Source organism: Paramisgurnus dabryanus, chromosome 4, assembly GCF_030506205.2.
Source record: "Paramisgurnus dabryanus chromosome 4, PD_genome_1.1, whole genome shotgun sequence".
Classification (NCBI taxonomy): domain Eukaryota; kingdom Metazoa; phylum Chordata; class Actinopteri; order Cypriniformes; family Cobitidae; genus Paramisgurnus; species Paramisgurnus dabryanus.
This window is the reverse complement of record NC_133340.1, coordinates 19,003,669-19,021,765: the sequence shown is the minus strand read 5'-3', so window position 1 is coordinate 19,021,765 and position 18,097 is coordinate 19,003,669. Positions and strand designations below refer to the sequence as shown.

The 18,097-nt window shown below is 38.1% G+C and overlaps 1 protein-coding gene across 6 annotated transcripts in view; it reads left to right on the top strand.

Moving 5' to 3' along the window:
- Window positions 1-18,097, top strand: part of LOC135760498 (NLR family CARD domain-containing protein 3-like) — a 46,741-nt gene that overhangs the window by 17,981 nt on the left and 10,663 nt on the right. Inside the window, exons 1-9 of one of the 6 annotated variants that reach the window (XM_065274496.2) lie at window positions 653-907; window positions 1,286-1,478; window positions 1,579-1,719; window positions 1,885-1,971; window positions 2,833-4,782; window positions 5,470-5,643; window positions 5,718-5,894; window positions 6,170-6,216; window positions 7,293-8,448. The exons of 1 other annotated variant lie outside the window; for it this stretch is intronic. In XM_065274496.2, coding sequence (XP_065130568.1) covers window positions 1,327-1,478; window positions 1,579-1,719; window positions 1,885-1,971; window positions 2,833-4,782; window positions 5,470-5,643; window positions 5,718-5,894; window positions 6,170-6,216; window positions 7,293-7,816 — 3,252 coding nt within the window. In that variant the 5' untranslated portion in view covers window positions 653-907; window positions 1,286-1,326 and the 3' untranslated portion in view covers window positions 7,817-8,448. Of the gene's footprint in view, window positions 1-632; window positions 908-1,285; window positions 1,479-1,578; window positions 1,720-1,884; window positions 1,972-2,832; window positions 4,783-5,469; window positions 5,644-5,717; window positions 5,895-6,169; window positions 6,217-7,292; window positions 8,449-8,776; window positions 8,977-10,031; window positions 10,248-14,408; window positions 16,353-18,097 lie in introns of those variants that run through there. 4 more of the 6 variants (XM_065274495.2, XM_065274501.2, XM_065274499.2 and 1 more) reach the window with 4 other exon arrangements.

Below are 18,097 nucleotides of genomic sequence, written 5' to 3'. Positions count from 1 at the left end.
TTGCAACATGCTGGATGTGTTTGTTTAAATATGGCACAAAATTAACTCCATATTATATTCACTGCGCATGCGTGAACTGGACTTAATCCACTACGCGCTTCCGGCTGCAGCGAGGGAGAGAGGGGTGTTTCGAATTGCGTGACCTTTTGGAAGCAGTTCGAAACACCACACACGCTGGCGACCCCTGCTGGTCAAAATAGTGTAAAAGCACATATGTCCAAACATTTTACACTTTTTTTACAAAATAATAGCAAGATTTTGATTAAAAGATGTAAAACAATATATATATTTAATTTAATTAAGACATAATTAAAAGTGTATTATGTGTTTTTAGTTTTATTTAGAGCAAACAAACCATTAAAACTAACTAACCTTTTAATTATGCACATTTTTGTCATTCAATCTGTCTATAAACAAAAAGTAGACAAAATGGTAGTGTTATTAGTCAGAAGGATAAATGTTTTGATGAACTTGCTTAATAAAACTGACCCGAGTTCACCTAAACATGACACTGGTCATTTGTGGTCAACTCCTCCTAGTGGTGAACCATCGGATTTTCGAAACGTTTCGAAGCAGTTATGACGTAATGAAGCCTCGTTTGCTAAAATCACGTGACTTGGGCCAGTTTGAAATATGCTCCGAACCACTGATTCGAAACAAAAGATTCGTAAATGTTTCGAAGCCTCATGAAGCAGTGCTTCGAAAACGACCATTCACTAGCGTGAACGCAATCTAGAAACGAAAGTGAAAGAATCAAAAGAGAAGCCCTCCCACGACTTTAAACCTAAACACAAAGTATTTAAATTTACGGTGTGTTGTGTGGTAAGTTTAGAAGGAACGTTAAGTGAAGCTATTTACACTGGAATTTAAACCGGATCCGTTCGACGTACAGTTTAAGTAATTTAAGGTAATCGTTATGAATCTTTACTGAAACTATTTGTAAGCAAGTAAATCGTTATGAATCCTTAATCAAAATATTAATTTCATTTTTTAGTTTTAGTACACTAACAATGGTTTACTGGTTTCAGAAACCATGTAACCATGTTTTTGGTTTGTTTTAACTGTAGTAAAACCATGGTTAAAAGGGAAACAGAAAGTCACAAGTATGTGGTTATTTGTGCAGTGTGTTTTATTTAGATTTAGAAGTGTCTGACAGATGTTTGTTCACATGGCCAACAGAAGCATTCAGTTCACTTTAGCAGTGTAAAACAAAGCGTTAGGACAGGTTTTGCTTTTTAAGATGTCATCGTCTTATCTCTTTTTAACTTTGTGTTTTTATAAAAAGGGCTTGACTCCGTAAAGAGAGATCAAATCCACCCCTCTACAATGAGTCACTATGAGGAGAAAGAAGAGGATGATGATGATGATGATCATAGCCAGATACCCAAAGAACCCAGCTGTGTGTCTATAAGGAGGAATCAGTCCATAATAGATCGTCCCTCTGTATTCAGTGATGGGGCGGTGACCTCTCACCCCAGGTACAGTAAGAACTTTTTAAGATACACAATATGACACTACTCTATGTTCGGAAATTGGGACACGAGTTTAGCAGACAAATACTTTCTCTTTTGTCAAAAGCATTGGGTTGAAGGGACCCAGAGCATCAACTCCAGAACCCAGCTGTGTGTCAATGAAGAGTCGTCAGTCCATGCTGGAACCCATAGAATTAAAAAAAGGAGCACCTCTGATGACCTCTAAAACACTGATCTCTGACTCTAGGTACAAAGTAACTGTCTGTGCATTTAGACAAACACATTTTCCAAAGCAACATACAATGGATTCAAGCTACACAGTACAACACTAGCCTGTGTTTGGCACAAGGGATCTACAAACAGCAGATGGGCCTTAAATGCTGTTTTGTTTGTCTATTGGTTGTCCCACCAGGTTGAAGAGACCTAGAACAGCATCTCCAGAAGCCAGCTGGATGTCAGTGAACAGTGATCACTCAATGTGGCAATCACCTGACCTTCGGTTAGTGTGTAAATATATATATATATATATATATATATATATATATATATATATATATATATATATATATATATATATATTTATATATATATATATTTATATATATATATATATATATATATATATATATATATATATATATATATATATATATAAAGGGTGTCCTGAGGTTAACATCTTAGTACATATCTTATTCCCTAAGCCAGTGTTTCCCAACCAATGTTCCACGGCACACAAGTGTGGTGTGCCATGGAAAAATAAAAAATCACAACTGTGTGTGTCACTGTCATCAATTCCAGCCAGGAAATCATTTTTGTGTTCATCAAAACAAGTTTAATTGCATTGAATGTTTAACAAGTCATTTAAGCATTGCAATAGAGGTTTAAGCAGTTTTGTTAATGCTTATTGTGATCGTGGCGTGCCATATGATTTTTTACTTATCAAAACTGTGCCGTGGATAAAGGTTGGGAAACATTGCCCTAAGCTACAGCTGGTAAAGAAATCCTTATCAAATATGAAATATTGCAGCCAGGTCCAAAATAATATGCCACATTCTGGTAAAATTGACTTTGATAAATCAAGTGAAGACAATTGTATTTATATAGTGCTTTTCATAATTGTTCATTGAGAAAGTGGTCAGTTGTCGCAAGCTGGCACCATGAGGATGGACATCAAACCAAGTAAGTTGAGAAGTTATACTTTGAGGAATAATTTGCATCCATTGTGCCTTATCTCACCTCTCTCACACCCCCTCCGTCCAGGAGTCTGACTGAAGAACGATGATAAAGATATTGTATATTGAGACTATAGTATTGCTTGTTCATAATGTACATTACATATTTTTGCTGTTTTTCTTCTCAGCAGTGAAGAGATGCAGTCCAGTTTGATCTACACTGATTCCTCCTGTCAGTCTCACATCAGACATCACAAGAATGGATCAGACCTACAGACACAAACATTGCTGGAGGATACTGAAGACCTTCATCAGGATTCTGATCAACCAGTAGATAATGTTCTGCAGAGAGTCAAAGACCAACACAAAACCATCATGAAGAACAAGTTTGAGAGTTTATTTGAGGGAATCAAACTCCAAGAGAATCAAACCCTCGTGAAGAGGATTTACACACAACTGTACCTCATAGAAGGAGAGAGTGAAGGAGTGAATGAAGAACATGAGGTTTTACACATGGAGAAAAACACCAGAACACAACACTTACATGACACAACAATCTACTGCATTGACATCTTTAAACCCCTACCTGAACCAGAATATAAAACAAAGAAAAGAAGAAGAAAAGACAAAATCAAGAGCGTTCTTACTAAAGGCATCGCTGGAATTGGAAAAACCGTCTCTGTACAGAAGTTCATTCTGGATTGGGCCGAGGGAACAGCCAATCAGGATGTAGATTTCATGTTTGTGTTTCCATTTCGAGAGCTGAACTTGATTCAAGATGATCAGTACAGTCTTCACAAACTTCTGCTTGACTTTCATCCTGAACTTCAAGATCTGGACTCAAAGATTTATGATGAGTGTAAAGTTGTGTTCATCTTTGATGGTCTGGATGAAAACAGAATGACACTGATGTTTTCAGACACTGAGAAAGTTTCTGAGGTGACTGAGACTTCATCAGTGCCTCTGTTGATAGCAAACCTCATCAAAGGAGATCTGCTTCCTTCTGCTCTCATCTGGATCACCTCCAGACCAGCAGCAGCCAATCAGATCCCTTCTAAATACATCAACCGTCTGACAGAAATCCAGGGATTCAATGATGATCAGAAGGAGAAATATTTCAGGAAGAGAATCAGTGATGAACATCAAGCCAGCAGAATCATCTCACACGTCAGAAGATCAAGAAGTCTCCACATCATGTGTCACATACCAGTCTTCTGTTGGATCTCATCCACTGTGCTTCAAAACATCCTGAAACAAGACAATGAGAGAACAGAAATCCCTAAAACTCTGACTGAAATGTACATCCACTTCCTGCTGATTCAGATGAATATGAAGAATGAGAAGTATGATGAGAGAGATCCAGAGAAACTCCTGCAGTCCAACAGAGAAGTGATTGTCAAACTCTCTGAACTGGCTTTCAAACAGCTGATGAAGGGTAATGTGATGTTTTATGAGGAGGAGCTGAGAGAGTCTGGCATAGACATCACTGACGCCTCAGTGTATTCTGGGATTTGTACTGAGATCTTTAAGGAGGAATCTGTGATGCATCAGAAGAAAATCTACTGCTTCATACATCTCAGCTTTCAGGAGTTTCTGGCTGCTCTTTATGCATTTTACTGGTATGTAAGCAAAAAAGTTGACACCCTAAAGTTTCTTGATTTAGTTTATAGCTTTCTAAAAAATGCAGTTGATAAAGCTCTTGAAAGTGAAACTGGACATCTGGATCTTTTCCTGCGATTTCTGCTGGGCATCTCACTAGAGTCCAATCAGAGACTCTTACAGGATCTACTGACACACACGGTGGACACCTCAGTAACCATCAAGAAGATCATAACACACATTAAAACCAAAATCAAAAGCATAAAAAATACTGAACGACTCTCTGCAGAAAGATCCATCAATCTGTTTCTGTGTCTTCTTGAAGTGAATGATCAGACTCTGTACAGAAAGATTGAGGAGTTTGTGAGATCAGACAAACACTCAGAGAAGAAACTCTCTGCTGCTCACTGTTCAGCAATAGCCTACATGCTTCAGATGTCAGAGGAGGTGCTGGATGAGCTAAATCTGAAGAAATACAACACAACACAGGAGGGGAGAAGAAGACTCATACCAGCTGTCAGCAACTGCACAAGAGCTATGTGAGAGTTTTAGGGGCTGTCCACACGGAGACGCGGATCACTGTATATACGCATAAATTTGTTATCGTATTGGCGTTTCATCCACACGGATCCGGCGTTTTGGGAGACTGAATCCGCAATTTTTTGAAACCGGGTCCTAAAGTGGATAAATCTGAAACCGATACCCTTGCGGTTTCGTCTGTACAGCCAATCCGTATATTTTGTGAGGCGAAAACGTCATCACATCACGTGTCGGAAGCATCACACGTAACAGCAACAACAATAACGGCGGACTACGTGATTGTGTTCGTGCTACAGAAGCTACTAAAGCCTACTAGCTTTATTACAGCAAAATCTATTGCTCCTATGCAATTGTGGTGACCAACAAGCGATAATGGACAACACCATACGTTGGTTATGCGCATGCTCAAAGTCTTCTTCTCCATGTATAGTGTATATCTGTGGCAGAATTACAGCGCCCCATACTGGTCCGGCATATATACTACACCGCTTTCAGTCGGTTTCAGTGGTTTCGTGTTTACGGATTATTTTTTTAGAGCAAGGAAAAAAAATGATCGGATAGGGAATGCACCGGCTTCGTGTGGACATAGCCTTATTTTGTACATTTATTTCAACATATTAGCCAATATTATGGAAATGTCATTAAAGTTGATATTTTATACACTAAAATTATTTTACTTTCTTTAGATTTGCTGACTGTTATCTTACGGTTGATTCCTGTAAAACGTTGTCTTTATGTCTCCAATCCTCAAACTCCTCTGTGAGAGATCTGGATGTGAGTAACAATGACCTGCAGGATTCAGGAGTGAAGCTCATCTCTGATGCTCTCAAGAATCCAAACTGTAAACTACACACACTGAGGTATTTATCTCTAGATACTGATTTATAACTAAAGAGGATGAACTGACTGATGTTGATGTGTGATCTCTCTGTAGATTATCAGGTTGTATGGTGACAGATGAAGGTTGTTGTTATTTGGCTTCAGCTCTGAGTTCAAACCCATCATCACACCTGAGAGAGCTGGATCTGAGCTACAATCACCCACAACACTCAGGACGCCAGATGCTCTCTCAGATACTCAATGATACGAACTGCGCACTCAACAAACTCATGTATGTACAATGTCATCCAGGGTTTTCCAACCCTGTCTTGCAGAGTTTAGCTCCAGTTCTAATCAAACACAGGTGCCTGTTATTTTTAAGTAATCCTGAAGACCTTTTTAGGTGGCAGCTATAGATGTTTGGTTGGTGTTGGAATTAAAGATTTTTTTTCAGAAGTGGGCAGTGTTTAATCTATGAGCGTAAATACAGAATCATTTCATTGTGTCTTAAATTTCATCCTCTCATATCTGTGCATCACTATATGTGTGTTTGTGTCTATTCTGTAGGTTGGATTATGGAGGAGAGAACAGACTTTTACCAGGACTGAAAAAATGTAAGTTTTAAAGAGCACCTATTACATTGCTTAAAGAACGTTATTTTGTGAAAGCAATGTGTTTGCCTGGTTTATGGTTCAAAAAACATATTATTTCCACATTCCGTACATTATTATTGCTCCTCTATGCCCTGCCTTTCTGAAACGCGTCATTATTCTGAAAGGCGCGACGTGCTCCGATTGGCCAGATATCCTGTGTGTTGTGATTTTACCTTGTTTGGTGGAAATGTGATGCTCCTTATAATATTTGGAAGATATGCTTTTTAATACCTTATCAATACGAGCCCGAATATAATCTAGAAAATGTAGATGACCGAGCTAATATATCAACTTTGCCAGCACGACTTGAGCAGAACGTAACAGATTGGTGAGGTAAGGATACTATTTGCGGCATCCAATAGCCACATAGAGGCTTTGTAGTGGGCTCGTGACTCGTTCGCTGTCATCCTGACTTCAATGAAGCACTGACGATTTAAATTGCTTTTAGTTTTTATTTAAGCACATACAACATGATAAGACAGCGTTTATACAGCGTAATGCATTGATACGGTCAACAGAAAGTCGGTTCCCGCTACTCAACCTCTCCAACCAATACTCAATCGACCCGACAAAGAGATAATAAAGAAAACGGAAGTGATCACCTGTGCCCACGTGACCGTGTATAACCAATAAGAAATAAACAAAGAATTAACGCACTGACAGATACTAAAACATAATAGCATGTCTGCATTTGTGATTGTAGAAACAACAAGTGCTACTCTGCACTGCTCAAAACTCGCATTTGAATCATGGTTTAGTCAAAAACTAACGGACGACCAATATATATTTTTGTGATGTGATCGATTGGCCACAATGAGCCCAATATAACACTACAACAGAAAAAACAGTGAAAGTAAAACATTAATTTACTCATTATATTTATAAATCTACCCTTTTTAAGTATTGACAGATTTGTCTGCCAATGATGACCATTTAAAAATTTCAAAAAATGGCCAATTCGCCACTGAAATGTATCAGTTCATCATAAAACACTGGATTACTAAAGATAATTAATTTCTTTCTTTTCTCATCCGCAGACTCCTGTTATCTCTCCTTGGATTTAAACACAACAGATTGTCGTCTCGCTCTGTCTCAGGGAAACCGAATGGTGATGCGTGTGAAAGAGAAGCAGTCGTATCCGGATCATCCAGACAGATTTGATTACTATGGTAACGTTCTGTGTAAAGAGGCTCTGACTGAACGCTGTTACTGGGAAGTTGAATGGACCGGGGTGAATGATATATCTGTGGTATATAAAGGGTTAAAGAGAAAGGGCGACAGTAGTGAGTGTTATTTTGGATTCAATGAAAATTCCTGGACTCTTTACTGCACAAATCGCAATTACTCTGCAATACATAATAAAAAAAGCACAGACATACCTGCACCTTTCCCATCTAACAGAGTAGGAGTTTATCTGGACTGGTCAGCCGGTACTCTCTCCTACTACAGCATCTCTGATACACAAACACTCACACACTTACACACATTCAACACAACATTCACTGAACCATTATATGCTGGAATTGGGGTTTATCCCGGCTCCTCTGTGTATTTGTGTTAGATGAAAGCACGTGCCAAACAGTGGATACATCTTAAAACTTATTTAAAAATGATTATGTAAAATTATTTTAAAGGTAACACCACACAAGACTCATTCATAAGTGTTTACTAAGGGATAATGTTGTTATAAGGGACCGCATGAATGTTCAAAACCTGGGACCTCATGTGTAAAACGTGTAGCTTTTATTCATTCACACAATAATCTACAAGAGATTTAATTCATAAATTGTGAATATAGTCACGACTAAGAGGGCATTGTTAGGCATGACTGACACAAATATTTATTTTGATTTTTTTTACAGCATTTTCCAACTTTGCATGTAAAATGAACAATGAATGAGTACTGTTTAAATTATTATTATTTATTCTGTATGTACTTTAGTCTAGAACTAGAAATGGTCAAATTGTGTTTTTTCCTTATATGATAAGTGCTATTAAGAAATGTTTTAGGTGATCTGATCACATGTGGCCAGCAATAAATAAAGGTGTAAATGTGGTCTAAAATCACATTGATTTTGTGATCAGATACTTCAAACCACAGGTAATCAAAAACATGTCATTACAATCTTCTTTAAGGCTGTCAGACAAAATGATTCATGTAAGATCACTAAATAAACCATCATACAATTAAAATGTGTTGTATTATTCTAAAGAATGTTTTAAACTCTATTATTCATACTTTACAAAACAGTTCTGAGTTACAACGGTCACGTGACATTTAAAAGGCTGATACTCGCGCCTCAGCACAGTGCGGTCTATGTGTCGTTTTTATAGAGCTATTGATACACTTAAATGTATTTAATAAACATATAAACTACCATTTAGTATGTTTTTTAGCGTTTCAGTTTATGGGGACACTTCCTGTTTCCCCATAAACCATGGTAATAGGATAGTTAACATGTCATTATACACTATTCATGTCCCCGTAAACCACATTTGCAAACCCATAAGAGACGCACCAACAGGCTTATCTTTGACCCATATACTTTATTTGGGCTATTAGAAAAACAAATAGACTTATTTAATGTAAACATGAGAACACATGACAGTTCAAATGCTCAGTTAAAAATATCGCGTTGTTTCCTAGACTACTAAAACGAAAGTAAAAAGAGAAACAGAGACGCCATCGTGGATCTATTTTACATTTCGGTTTATTGTGAGGTAAGTTCAGAAGTCCATCATGTTACCGTGTAAATATATTAAAATAAACTTTTGCCATTTGTGTTTTGTGATTTTTATGACTGACTGAAGAAAGGTCAATATGTAACTTGATGTTTCATTAAGCCTTAAAGAGGACAAATATATCAGAGAACGCTATATAAACATAACTTAAGTTTCTGTCAGAAGAGAAAAAAACTTTTTCTAATATTAAACTGTTTAACAGTATAATAACATGCAGGTTAATATAAAGAACATGCACAGGTGGCGGTTCACCGTTTATAAAAGATTTCTGTGTAATACTTTTGTAAAAAAAGAATTTATTTTATATTATAATAGTCTGTAACATTAATTTTAATGCAAACAAATAAAGCTTTAAACGCAGTGTGCCTAGAAATTACCCTATCATATAACATTACCACAAAAATTGTTATTCGCACATCCCATCAATCCACAATAAAACTATTGAACGCATTTAAAATCAACGTTGCGTGCGATGTTGGTTTATAAGCCGCTGTCTTATAAAACAGTAACACTTTGGAAAGAAAGATGACAAAGAGTTGCAGGTGTAAAATGTGTATCTTGGTAAAGAGAGAGAGAGAGAGCTATTTCAAACTATTGCACCGGTCACATTAATAATATGATTTCAATAAAGAAATAGAATTTAGTCTGACTGCATGTTTATACATATTTATAAATATAAAAGATTTAGTATATGAGAGAAGAATATAGTAAGGTGCTATCTAACTGCTTTAAAACGACATGCATTAAGTACTCCGTCGGTGTATGAATGTGTGAGTGAATGGGTGAATGTGAGGCAACATGTACAGCGCTTTGGATGGCCATAGGTCTGTTAAAAAGCGCTATATAAATGCAGTCCATTTACCATTTACTCAGGCAAGAAGAACTGGCGGATTAGGTTTTTCCACCTAAAAGAGAAGGTATCTGACTGCAGACACCAGTACTGTAGACCAGCTGTTACTGTAAATAGTTTTAAGAGCAGTCATCAGTTCATTATCTCATTTACTTCAATTCTTCTTCATTGTCACTTTTTTAAGGGGTTTGCTGTGTTTCTGCCTGCCTTTATTAAGAGACAAAGGAGAGGAGATCATCTGCAAAATGAGTCACCATGAGGAGGTCAAGGAGAATGAAGATGATGATGATCACAGCCAGATGCACAGATTATCATCTCCGGAACCAAGCTATGTGTCAATGAAGAGTGAACAGTCCATTCCTTTTGCCTTCAGTGATAGAAAAGTGACCTCTGACCCAAGGTAGATGGTTTTATTCAATACAATTTATAGTGAATTTAAGCTACACATGAAAACTAGTTAATGGTTTGGTCAAGAAACATCTGATCACTTCCTCATTACTCTTGAGCTTGACCTAACTCCCCCAGTCACTCCACACAATCCCCCATTGGGCACGTTCCGGCGCAACCTGCGCACGCTCTCTCCCTCCCGCTTATCCTCTGCGATCGCTTACACGCTCCCCGCTCCAAGACAACTCTCTCTGTTAGATACTGACAATGCCACAGACACACTTTGTTCCACTCTTACATCCTGCTTAGACACATTATGCCCTCTGACATCTGGACCGGCCCGGGCCACACCACCTGCTCCTTGGCGAACTGAGGTTCTCCGTGAGCATCGCTCCACACTCAGGGCTGCAGAGAGGAAGTGGCGCAGATCGAAACGAAAACTATCAACAGTCCGCTCTTCGAGCCGCCGCTTCTTGCGCATGCTCAAACGAACCTCTGAGACATGCTCCCCTCCTTCTCTCTCCTATCTGAAGCGGATGTTTACAAGGTCTTTGCTTCTATCCGACTACCTGCCAGCTAGATCCCATACCCACACATCTCTTTCATGCCATCTCTCCGTCAGTTATCCCTGCTCTCACCCACATTATCAATTCATCCCTTTCCACTGGCACCTTCCCCATAGCATTTAAAGAGGCTAGGATAACCCCACTGCTGAAGAAACCCACACTCAATCCTGATATGCTAGAGAACCCATTTCTCTTCTTCCCTTCATTGCCAAGACTCTTGAACGCTTGGCTCTTTCTTCACACAAAATAACCTCCTGGATAGCAATCAGTCTGGTTTCAAAGGCGGTCACTCCACTGAGACTGCGCTGCTCTCAGTCATTGAAGCCCTAAGGCAGGCAAGGGCAGCCTCCAAATCATCTGTGCTGATCTTACTGGATCTATCTGCCGCTTTTGACACTGTCAATCACCCCATCCTCCTGTTGGCTCCCATGTCCATGGGTGTCTCTGACACAGCGCTTCTATGGTTCAAGTCATACCTCTCAGGTAGGTCATTTCGGGTATTCTGGAGAGGTGACGTTCCTCAACCTCAACGTCTCGATATCGGGGTGCCTAAAGGCTCTGTGCTTGGACCGCTGCTCTTTTCGATATACATGACATCCCTGGGCTCTGTCATTTGAAAACATGGCTTTTCCTACCACTGCTATGTGGACGACACTCAACTCCACTTGTTGTTCCACCCTAATGATCCCACGGTTTCTGCCCGCATCTCAGCATGCCTAAGGACATCTCACTCTGGAAGAAGGATCACCATCTCCAGCTCAACCTTGTGAAGACAGAACTGCTTGTCATATCATCTGAACCAAAGATTCAGCACAACCTTTCCATTCACGGAGACTGTTGCCAGCACTGTTCGCTCTTGTAGATTCATCCTCTACAATATTAGGAAAATTAGACCTTTCCTACACAGCAAAATCCCCAGTGTTAAATTAACACTGCTCGGTGTTTATATAATCCACACCAAGATTGGTGTTAAAAAAACACTAAATCAGTGTTAAAGTTAATAAGATAATGAAGTGATTGAGTCATTAATGATGAACACCTGCTGGTCATTCCATGTCAAATCAACTCAATTTTGGAACTGTTCCTGTCTTAAATATTTTATTTTGTTGACTCTTTTTCTGGAGAAAGTAATACTAAAATGTTGAAGAAACCCAAATTATTAAATGCAATAGATGAAATCACCATATATAGTTAAATGAACACTATCATAATCTCTGTTTGAAAACTAAAATTACAACTTGCTTGCAGAGTTACATGGATGATAGGTTTAACTTCTAAAGAAATCTGGTTAATAAAGTAAGTCACCATTGGTCCGATTAGTGTTTCCTTTAGTTGGGTACTTGGGTCTTGAAGTTTAGTATTAGTTTCTTCTGCTAATTGTGGCAATGTGTTATAAAACACATCTGTTAAAGCAGAGGAAGATGATAGAAATGTAGTGAATTACTGTTGCTATGTTAATTATTATGAAAGTGTAAGGCTAGGGATTCAATGACATCATAAAAAAAGCAATCACATCACTGCATATAAGTGTTTAATTTATGTTCTGCAAACCCTGTGAGGCTCCCATGAAATCCAACAGCGCTATAAAAGTCCACATACCCTGAAGAGTTAAATATTGTTTACCCAAATCTAATCTGTGGTGTTAGTCAGACACACTGAGACATGAACAATCAGCCTATAAAACACAATCATGGTGACAATCAACAACAAAGCTTCATGACGCAATGCATGCTGGGTCCCAAACTCAATCATACATCCCATCATGCATTGCAACATGACAAAACTTTAGCAACTTTTTTACCATTAACTGTCACCATTGTTGAGATTTGTATCCGAAATCATGAAGTCTCTCTTAAGCAAAAATATCAACAAAAACACACTAAAGCATTTCGGCAGCCTTGTTCAATACAATGTCATTTGCGTAGAGCTTTTTTATATGCCTGTTTCTTCATAAGTTGTGATCAAATGTGTCAATGATTTGTAGGGTGGAATATAATATAAATAAACTGAGAAGGTCTGGAAGGTTTTCCCTCTACATGAAGCAATGAACAAGTGGTCTTACTAAAACATTGTTGCTATTGCTAAAAGAGGAGAGTTAGATCAGTGAAAGTCAAGGGACAAATGCCTAACTAAATGAAACACTAATCACAGTAATGGTGACTTCAAATGAACTCATAACAAACACAAACTTAAGATTTAATGTGATACATTTTGTGATAAATGTCTATTTGACTTGTGAGACATCACGTCAGAAAGAAGATTTGTCTACTAAATCACGTGTGTGGATGCTGGAATAGTTGAGCACTTGTATTTTGTTCTGACAGCTGTTTATCAGTCAAACTTATCCATTTAGAAAATAACTCTGCAAGTTATTTTATTTTTCAAACAGAGATGCTGATAGAGAGGCAAACGTGAAAGATTGCAGCTTTTGGAGGCATACACCTAACAGTATTCATCTATTGCTTTTAGTAATTTGTCTTTCTTTATTATTTTAGTATTTTCCCCAGAAAACGAGTCATCAAAATAAAAATTTAGAGACAGGAAAATGTCCAAAATGTAATTGATTTGAATGACCAGCAGGTGTTCACCATTATTGTCTTAATCATCACTTCATTATCTCATTAACTTTAACACTGATTCAGAGTTATATTTTTAACACCAGTCTTTTTTAACACCGATCTTGGTGTGGATTATATAAACACCAAATAGTGTTGATTTAACACTGGTAGAGTTAATTTAACACTGGGGATTTTCCTGTGTAAATGAGCACGCTATGCAGGTCCTAGTCCAGGCTCTTGTCCTGTCCAGGCTGGACTACTGCAATGTGCTACTGGCAGGGCTTCCAGCCTGCATGACCAAACCCCTACAGATGATTCAGAATGCAGCAGCAAGAGTGGTCTTCAATAAGCCAAAGAGGGCGAACTTCACTCCTCTCTTTGTCAAGTTACATTGGCTTCCTATGGCAGCTTACATAAAATTTAAGGCTCTGCTCCTGGCCTTTAAAACCACCTCTGGGTCAGCACCCCCTTAACTTTACTTACTTGTAGAGCCTTGTGTACCCTCTCGATCACTGTGCTCTGCCACTGAGCGCCATCTCAAAAAGGGAAAAAAACACTAGCGCGTACCTTCTCAGGAGCTGTTCCACAACTGTGGAATAATCTGCCAGCCGTGACACGATCTGCTGACACTGTAGCTGTCTTTAAGACTCGTCTAAAAACCTATCTCTTCCGCCATTACCTCACTTCCTAATAACAAACTTACTATCTTTCTCTATTTCCCTTTCTCTTTATCTGTTTAAAAAAAAATTACTAACAATCCCTTGTCTATGTATACTGTGTTGGACTTGAGACTATTTCCAGTGCAATTATGTATTGCTGTTCTTGTGTTGCTATAATTGCTTCTATTGTTTACCTCACTTGTAAATCGCTTTGGACAAAAGCGTCTGCTAAACGACTAAATGTAAATGTCAAGAGATTTTTATTGTGTGAAGTGGAAAACCCACATAAACATAAATCAGATAAACAATGGTGGCCTATTTGAATTTAAATGTTTAAATTATATATTCATTGTGCTCCAAAGGTTCAAATTTTTTCCTGCTATTTTCTCAGCAGTGAGGAGATGCAGTCCAGTCTGAAATACACTGATTCCTTCTGTCAGACTCAAATCAGACATCACAAGACTGAATCAGACCTACAGACACAAACACTGCTGGAGGAGACTGAAGATCTTCATCGGGATTCTGATCAACCAGTAGATGATGTTCTGCAGAGAGTCAAAGACAAACAGAAAACCATCATGAAGAACAAGTATGAGAGTTTATTTGAGGGAATCAAACAACGAGAGAATCAAACTCTCCTGAAGAGGATTTACACACAACTGTATGTCATAGAGGGAGAGAGTGAAGGAGTGAATGAAGAACATGAGGTTTTACACATGGAGAAAAACACCAGAACACAACACTTTCAAGACACAACAATCTACTGCAATGACATCTTTAAACCCTTACCTGAACCAGAATATAAAACAGAGAAAAGAAGAAAAAGAGACAGAATCAAGAGCGTGCTTACTAAAGGCATCGCTGGAATTGGAAAAACCGTCTCTGTGCAGAAGTTAATTCTGGATTGGGCCGAAGGAACAGCCAATCAGGATGTAGATTTCATGTTTGTGTTTCCATTTCGAGAGCTGAACTTGATTCAAGATGATCAGTACAGTCTTCACAAACTTCTGCTTGACTTTTATCCTGAACTTCAAGATCTGGACTCAAAGATTTATGATGAATGTAAAGTTGTGTTCATCTTTGATGGTCTGGATGAAAACAGAATGACACTGATGTTTTCAGACGCTGAGAAAGTTTCTGACGTGTCTGAGACTTCATCAGTGCCTGTGTTGATATCAAACCTCATTAAAGGAGATCTGCTTCCCTCTGCTCTCATCTGGATCACCTCCAGACCAGCAGCAGCCAATCAGATCCCATCTCAATACATCAACCGTCTCACAGAAATCCAGGGATTCAATGACGCTCAAAAGGAGGAATATTTCAGAAAGAGAATCAGTGATGAACATCAAGCCAGCAGAATCATCTCACACGTCAGAAGATCAAGAAGTCTCCACATCATGTGTCACATACCAGTCTTCTGTTGGATCTCATCCACTGTGCTTCAAAACATCCTGAAACAAGACAATGAGAGAGCAGAAATCCCTAAAACTCTGACTGAAATGTACATCCACTTCCTGCTGATTCAGATGAATATGAAGAATGAGAAGTATGATGAGAGAGATCCAGAGAAACTCCTGCAGTCCAACAGAGAAGTGATTGTCAAACTGTCTGAACTGGCTTTCAAACAGCTGATGAAGGGTAATGTGATGTTTTATGAGGAGGAGCTGAGAGAGTCTGGCATAGACATCACTGACGCCTCAGTGCATTCTGGGATTTGTACGGAGATCTTTAAGGAGGAATCTGTGATGCATCAGAAGAAAATCTACTGCTTCATACATCTCAGCTTTCATGAGTTCATGGCTGCATTTTTTGTGTTTTACCATTACAATAGCCTAAAATCAGACAAGTTTTTTGATATAATTTACACTTTACTGAAAAGTGCAGTAGCTAAAGCTCTTGAAAGTGAAACTGGACATCTGGATCTTTTTCTGCGATTCCTGCTGGGCATCTCACTGGAGTCCAATCAGAGACTCTTACAGGATCTACTGACACACACAGTGGACACCTCAGAAACCATCAAGAAGATCATAACACACATTAAAACCAAAATCAAAAGCATAAAAAATACAAAAGGACTCTCAGCTGAAAGATCCATCAATCTGTATCTGTGTCTTCTTGAAGTGAATGATCAGACTCTGTACAGAGAGATTGAGGAGTTTGTGAGATCAGACAAACACTCAGAGAAGAAACTCTCTGCTGCTCACTGTTCAGCAATAGCCTACATGCTTCAGATGTCAGAGGAGTTGCTGGATGAGCTGAATCTGAAGAAATACAACACAACAGAGGATGGGAGAAGAAGACTCATACCAGCTATCAGCAACTGCACACGAGCTATGTAAGTATTAATTACTTGAAGTGATTTTTACACAAAATATAGTTTGCAGTTACTTTGTCACCAAGACTCTGGTTTCTTGAAGCAAACTATAGGGTGTTGTAAACCTTTTTCGCAAGACCAGGGGCCTCATTTATCAAGCGTGCTTACAAACAGAAGTGTGCGTAGGAACAGTTTTATGCAAAGTGTGGAATTTATCAAATTGCACTTATACGTAGAAATGTGTATAAATATACGCACACCTCGGAGTATGCGTACGCAGAGCATCTAGTGGTAGAATAGCGATACTACACAGGACCGTCCATCCCCAGGGTTTGATTTTGATTTGATTTGATTTATTTCACAATATCACAATATATCAATATCACAAATTACATATTTTGCATTGCAATCACTACATTTCAATGCAGCAGATACAAATAATACTATTGTGAAAAATGGACTCCCAAGAAGCAATAGCTTATAAATAGGGGTCCATCCCACCACCAGACACCATCCCCCTAACCAAGTAAATAACAGTTTCTATACCTTGCATCATGATTTACATTGATCCATGCACCAATATGAGAAGTTTAATCCTCAGCCGCAGATCCCTCAAGTCTGTATTTCTCCAGTAGTTGTTGCTTTAATTTCTTTTTAAATTTAGAAAATGTTTCAGATTGTTTTAAATTAGTATCCAGTTCAGTCCATAATTTAGGACCTCTATAGCATACACTAAACCTAGCACTTGTTAATTTCCTCCATTTCCCTTTTATAAGTAGTTTATGTCTAGTGTGATGTGTGTGAGACGGTGTATATAATGGAATGAGTTCACATAATCTAGTATTTAACCTGTTGACCACCTTGTACATTATGCAAGCATTATGATAAAAGTTACATTCAGGAAGCTTTAATAGACCATATCCATGGAAGAGAGCATTTGTATGAGCATTGTATGTGGACCGAGAAATAGCTCTTATAGCTTTCTTTTGTAATATCATAAGTTTCTCAGTATAAGTAGGGTAGGTATTATTCCAGATAAAATTACAGTAACTTAAATGAGGCTCAAACAGAGTCCTATATAGTGACAAGAGCACATCAGATGGGAGCACATGTCTCACTTTAAAGAACAAACCCACAAGTTTAGATAGTTTTTTAATTAGCTCATTAATATGTTCCTTAAAGTTTATAAATTGATCAATATGAATTCCAAGAAATTTTATAGCATCAACTCTTTGTATTGCTCTACCGTCAATATTTAAATTAATGTCATAATCCATAGACTTAAGACTACTTGATCGAAAAACAATATAAAAGGTTTTACTAATGTTTAGCGATAATTTGTTACATTTAAACCAGGTCTCTACTTCTGCTAATCTATCATTTAGGAATTTTTCCAAATAATTCATGTTTGTATGAGATACAAAAAGATTTGTATCGTCAGCAAAAAGTATTTTTTGAACATCACAGGAGCAAAATACAAAATCATTAATGTAAACAATAAACAAAAGAGGCCCCAAAATAGATCCCTGGGGAACCCCAAATACTATATTTTCTAATCCAGAATCTATACCTTTTAAGTTCACATATTGCCGTCTTCCACAAATATAGTCCCTGAACCACTGGAGAGCTACACCCCTGACCCCGTAGTGCGACAATTTATCAAGTAATATTTGAAAGTCAATCGTATCAAAAGCTTTTGAAAGATCAAGAAAAACCCCAATACCAGCTTCCTTTCTTTCAAAAGCATCATTGATTTTCTCTACCAG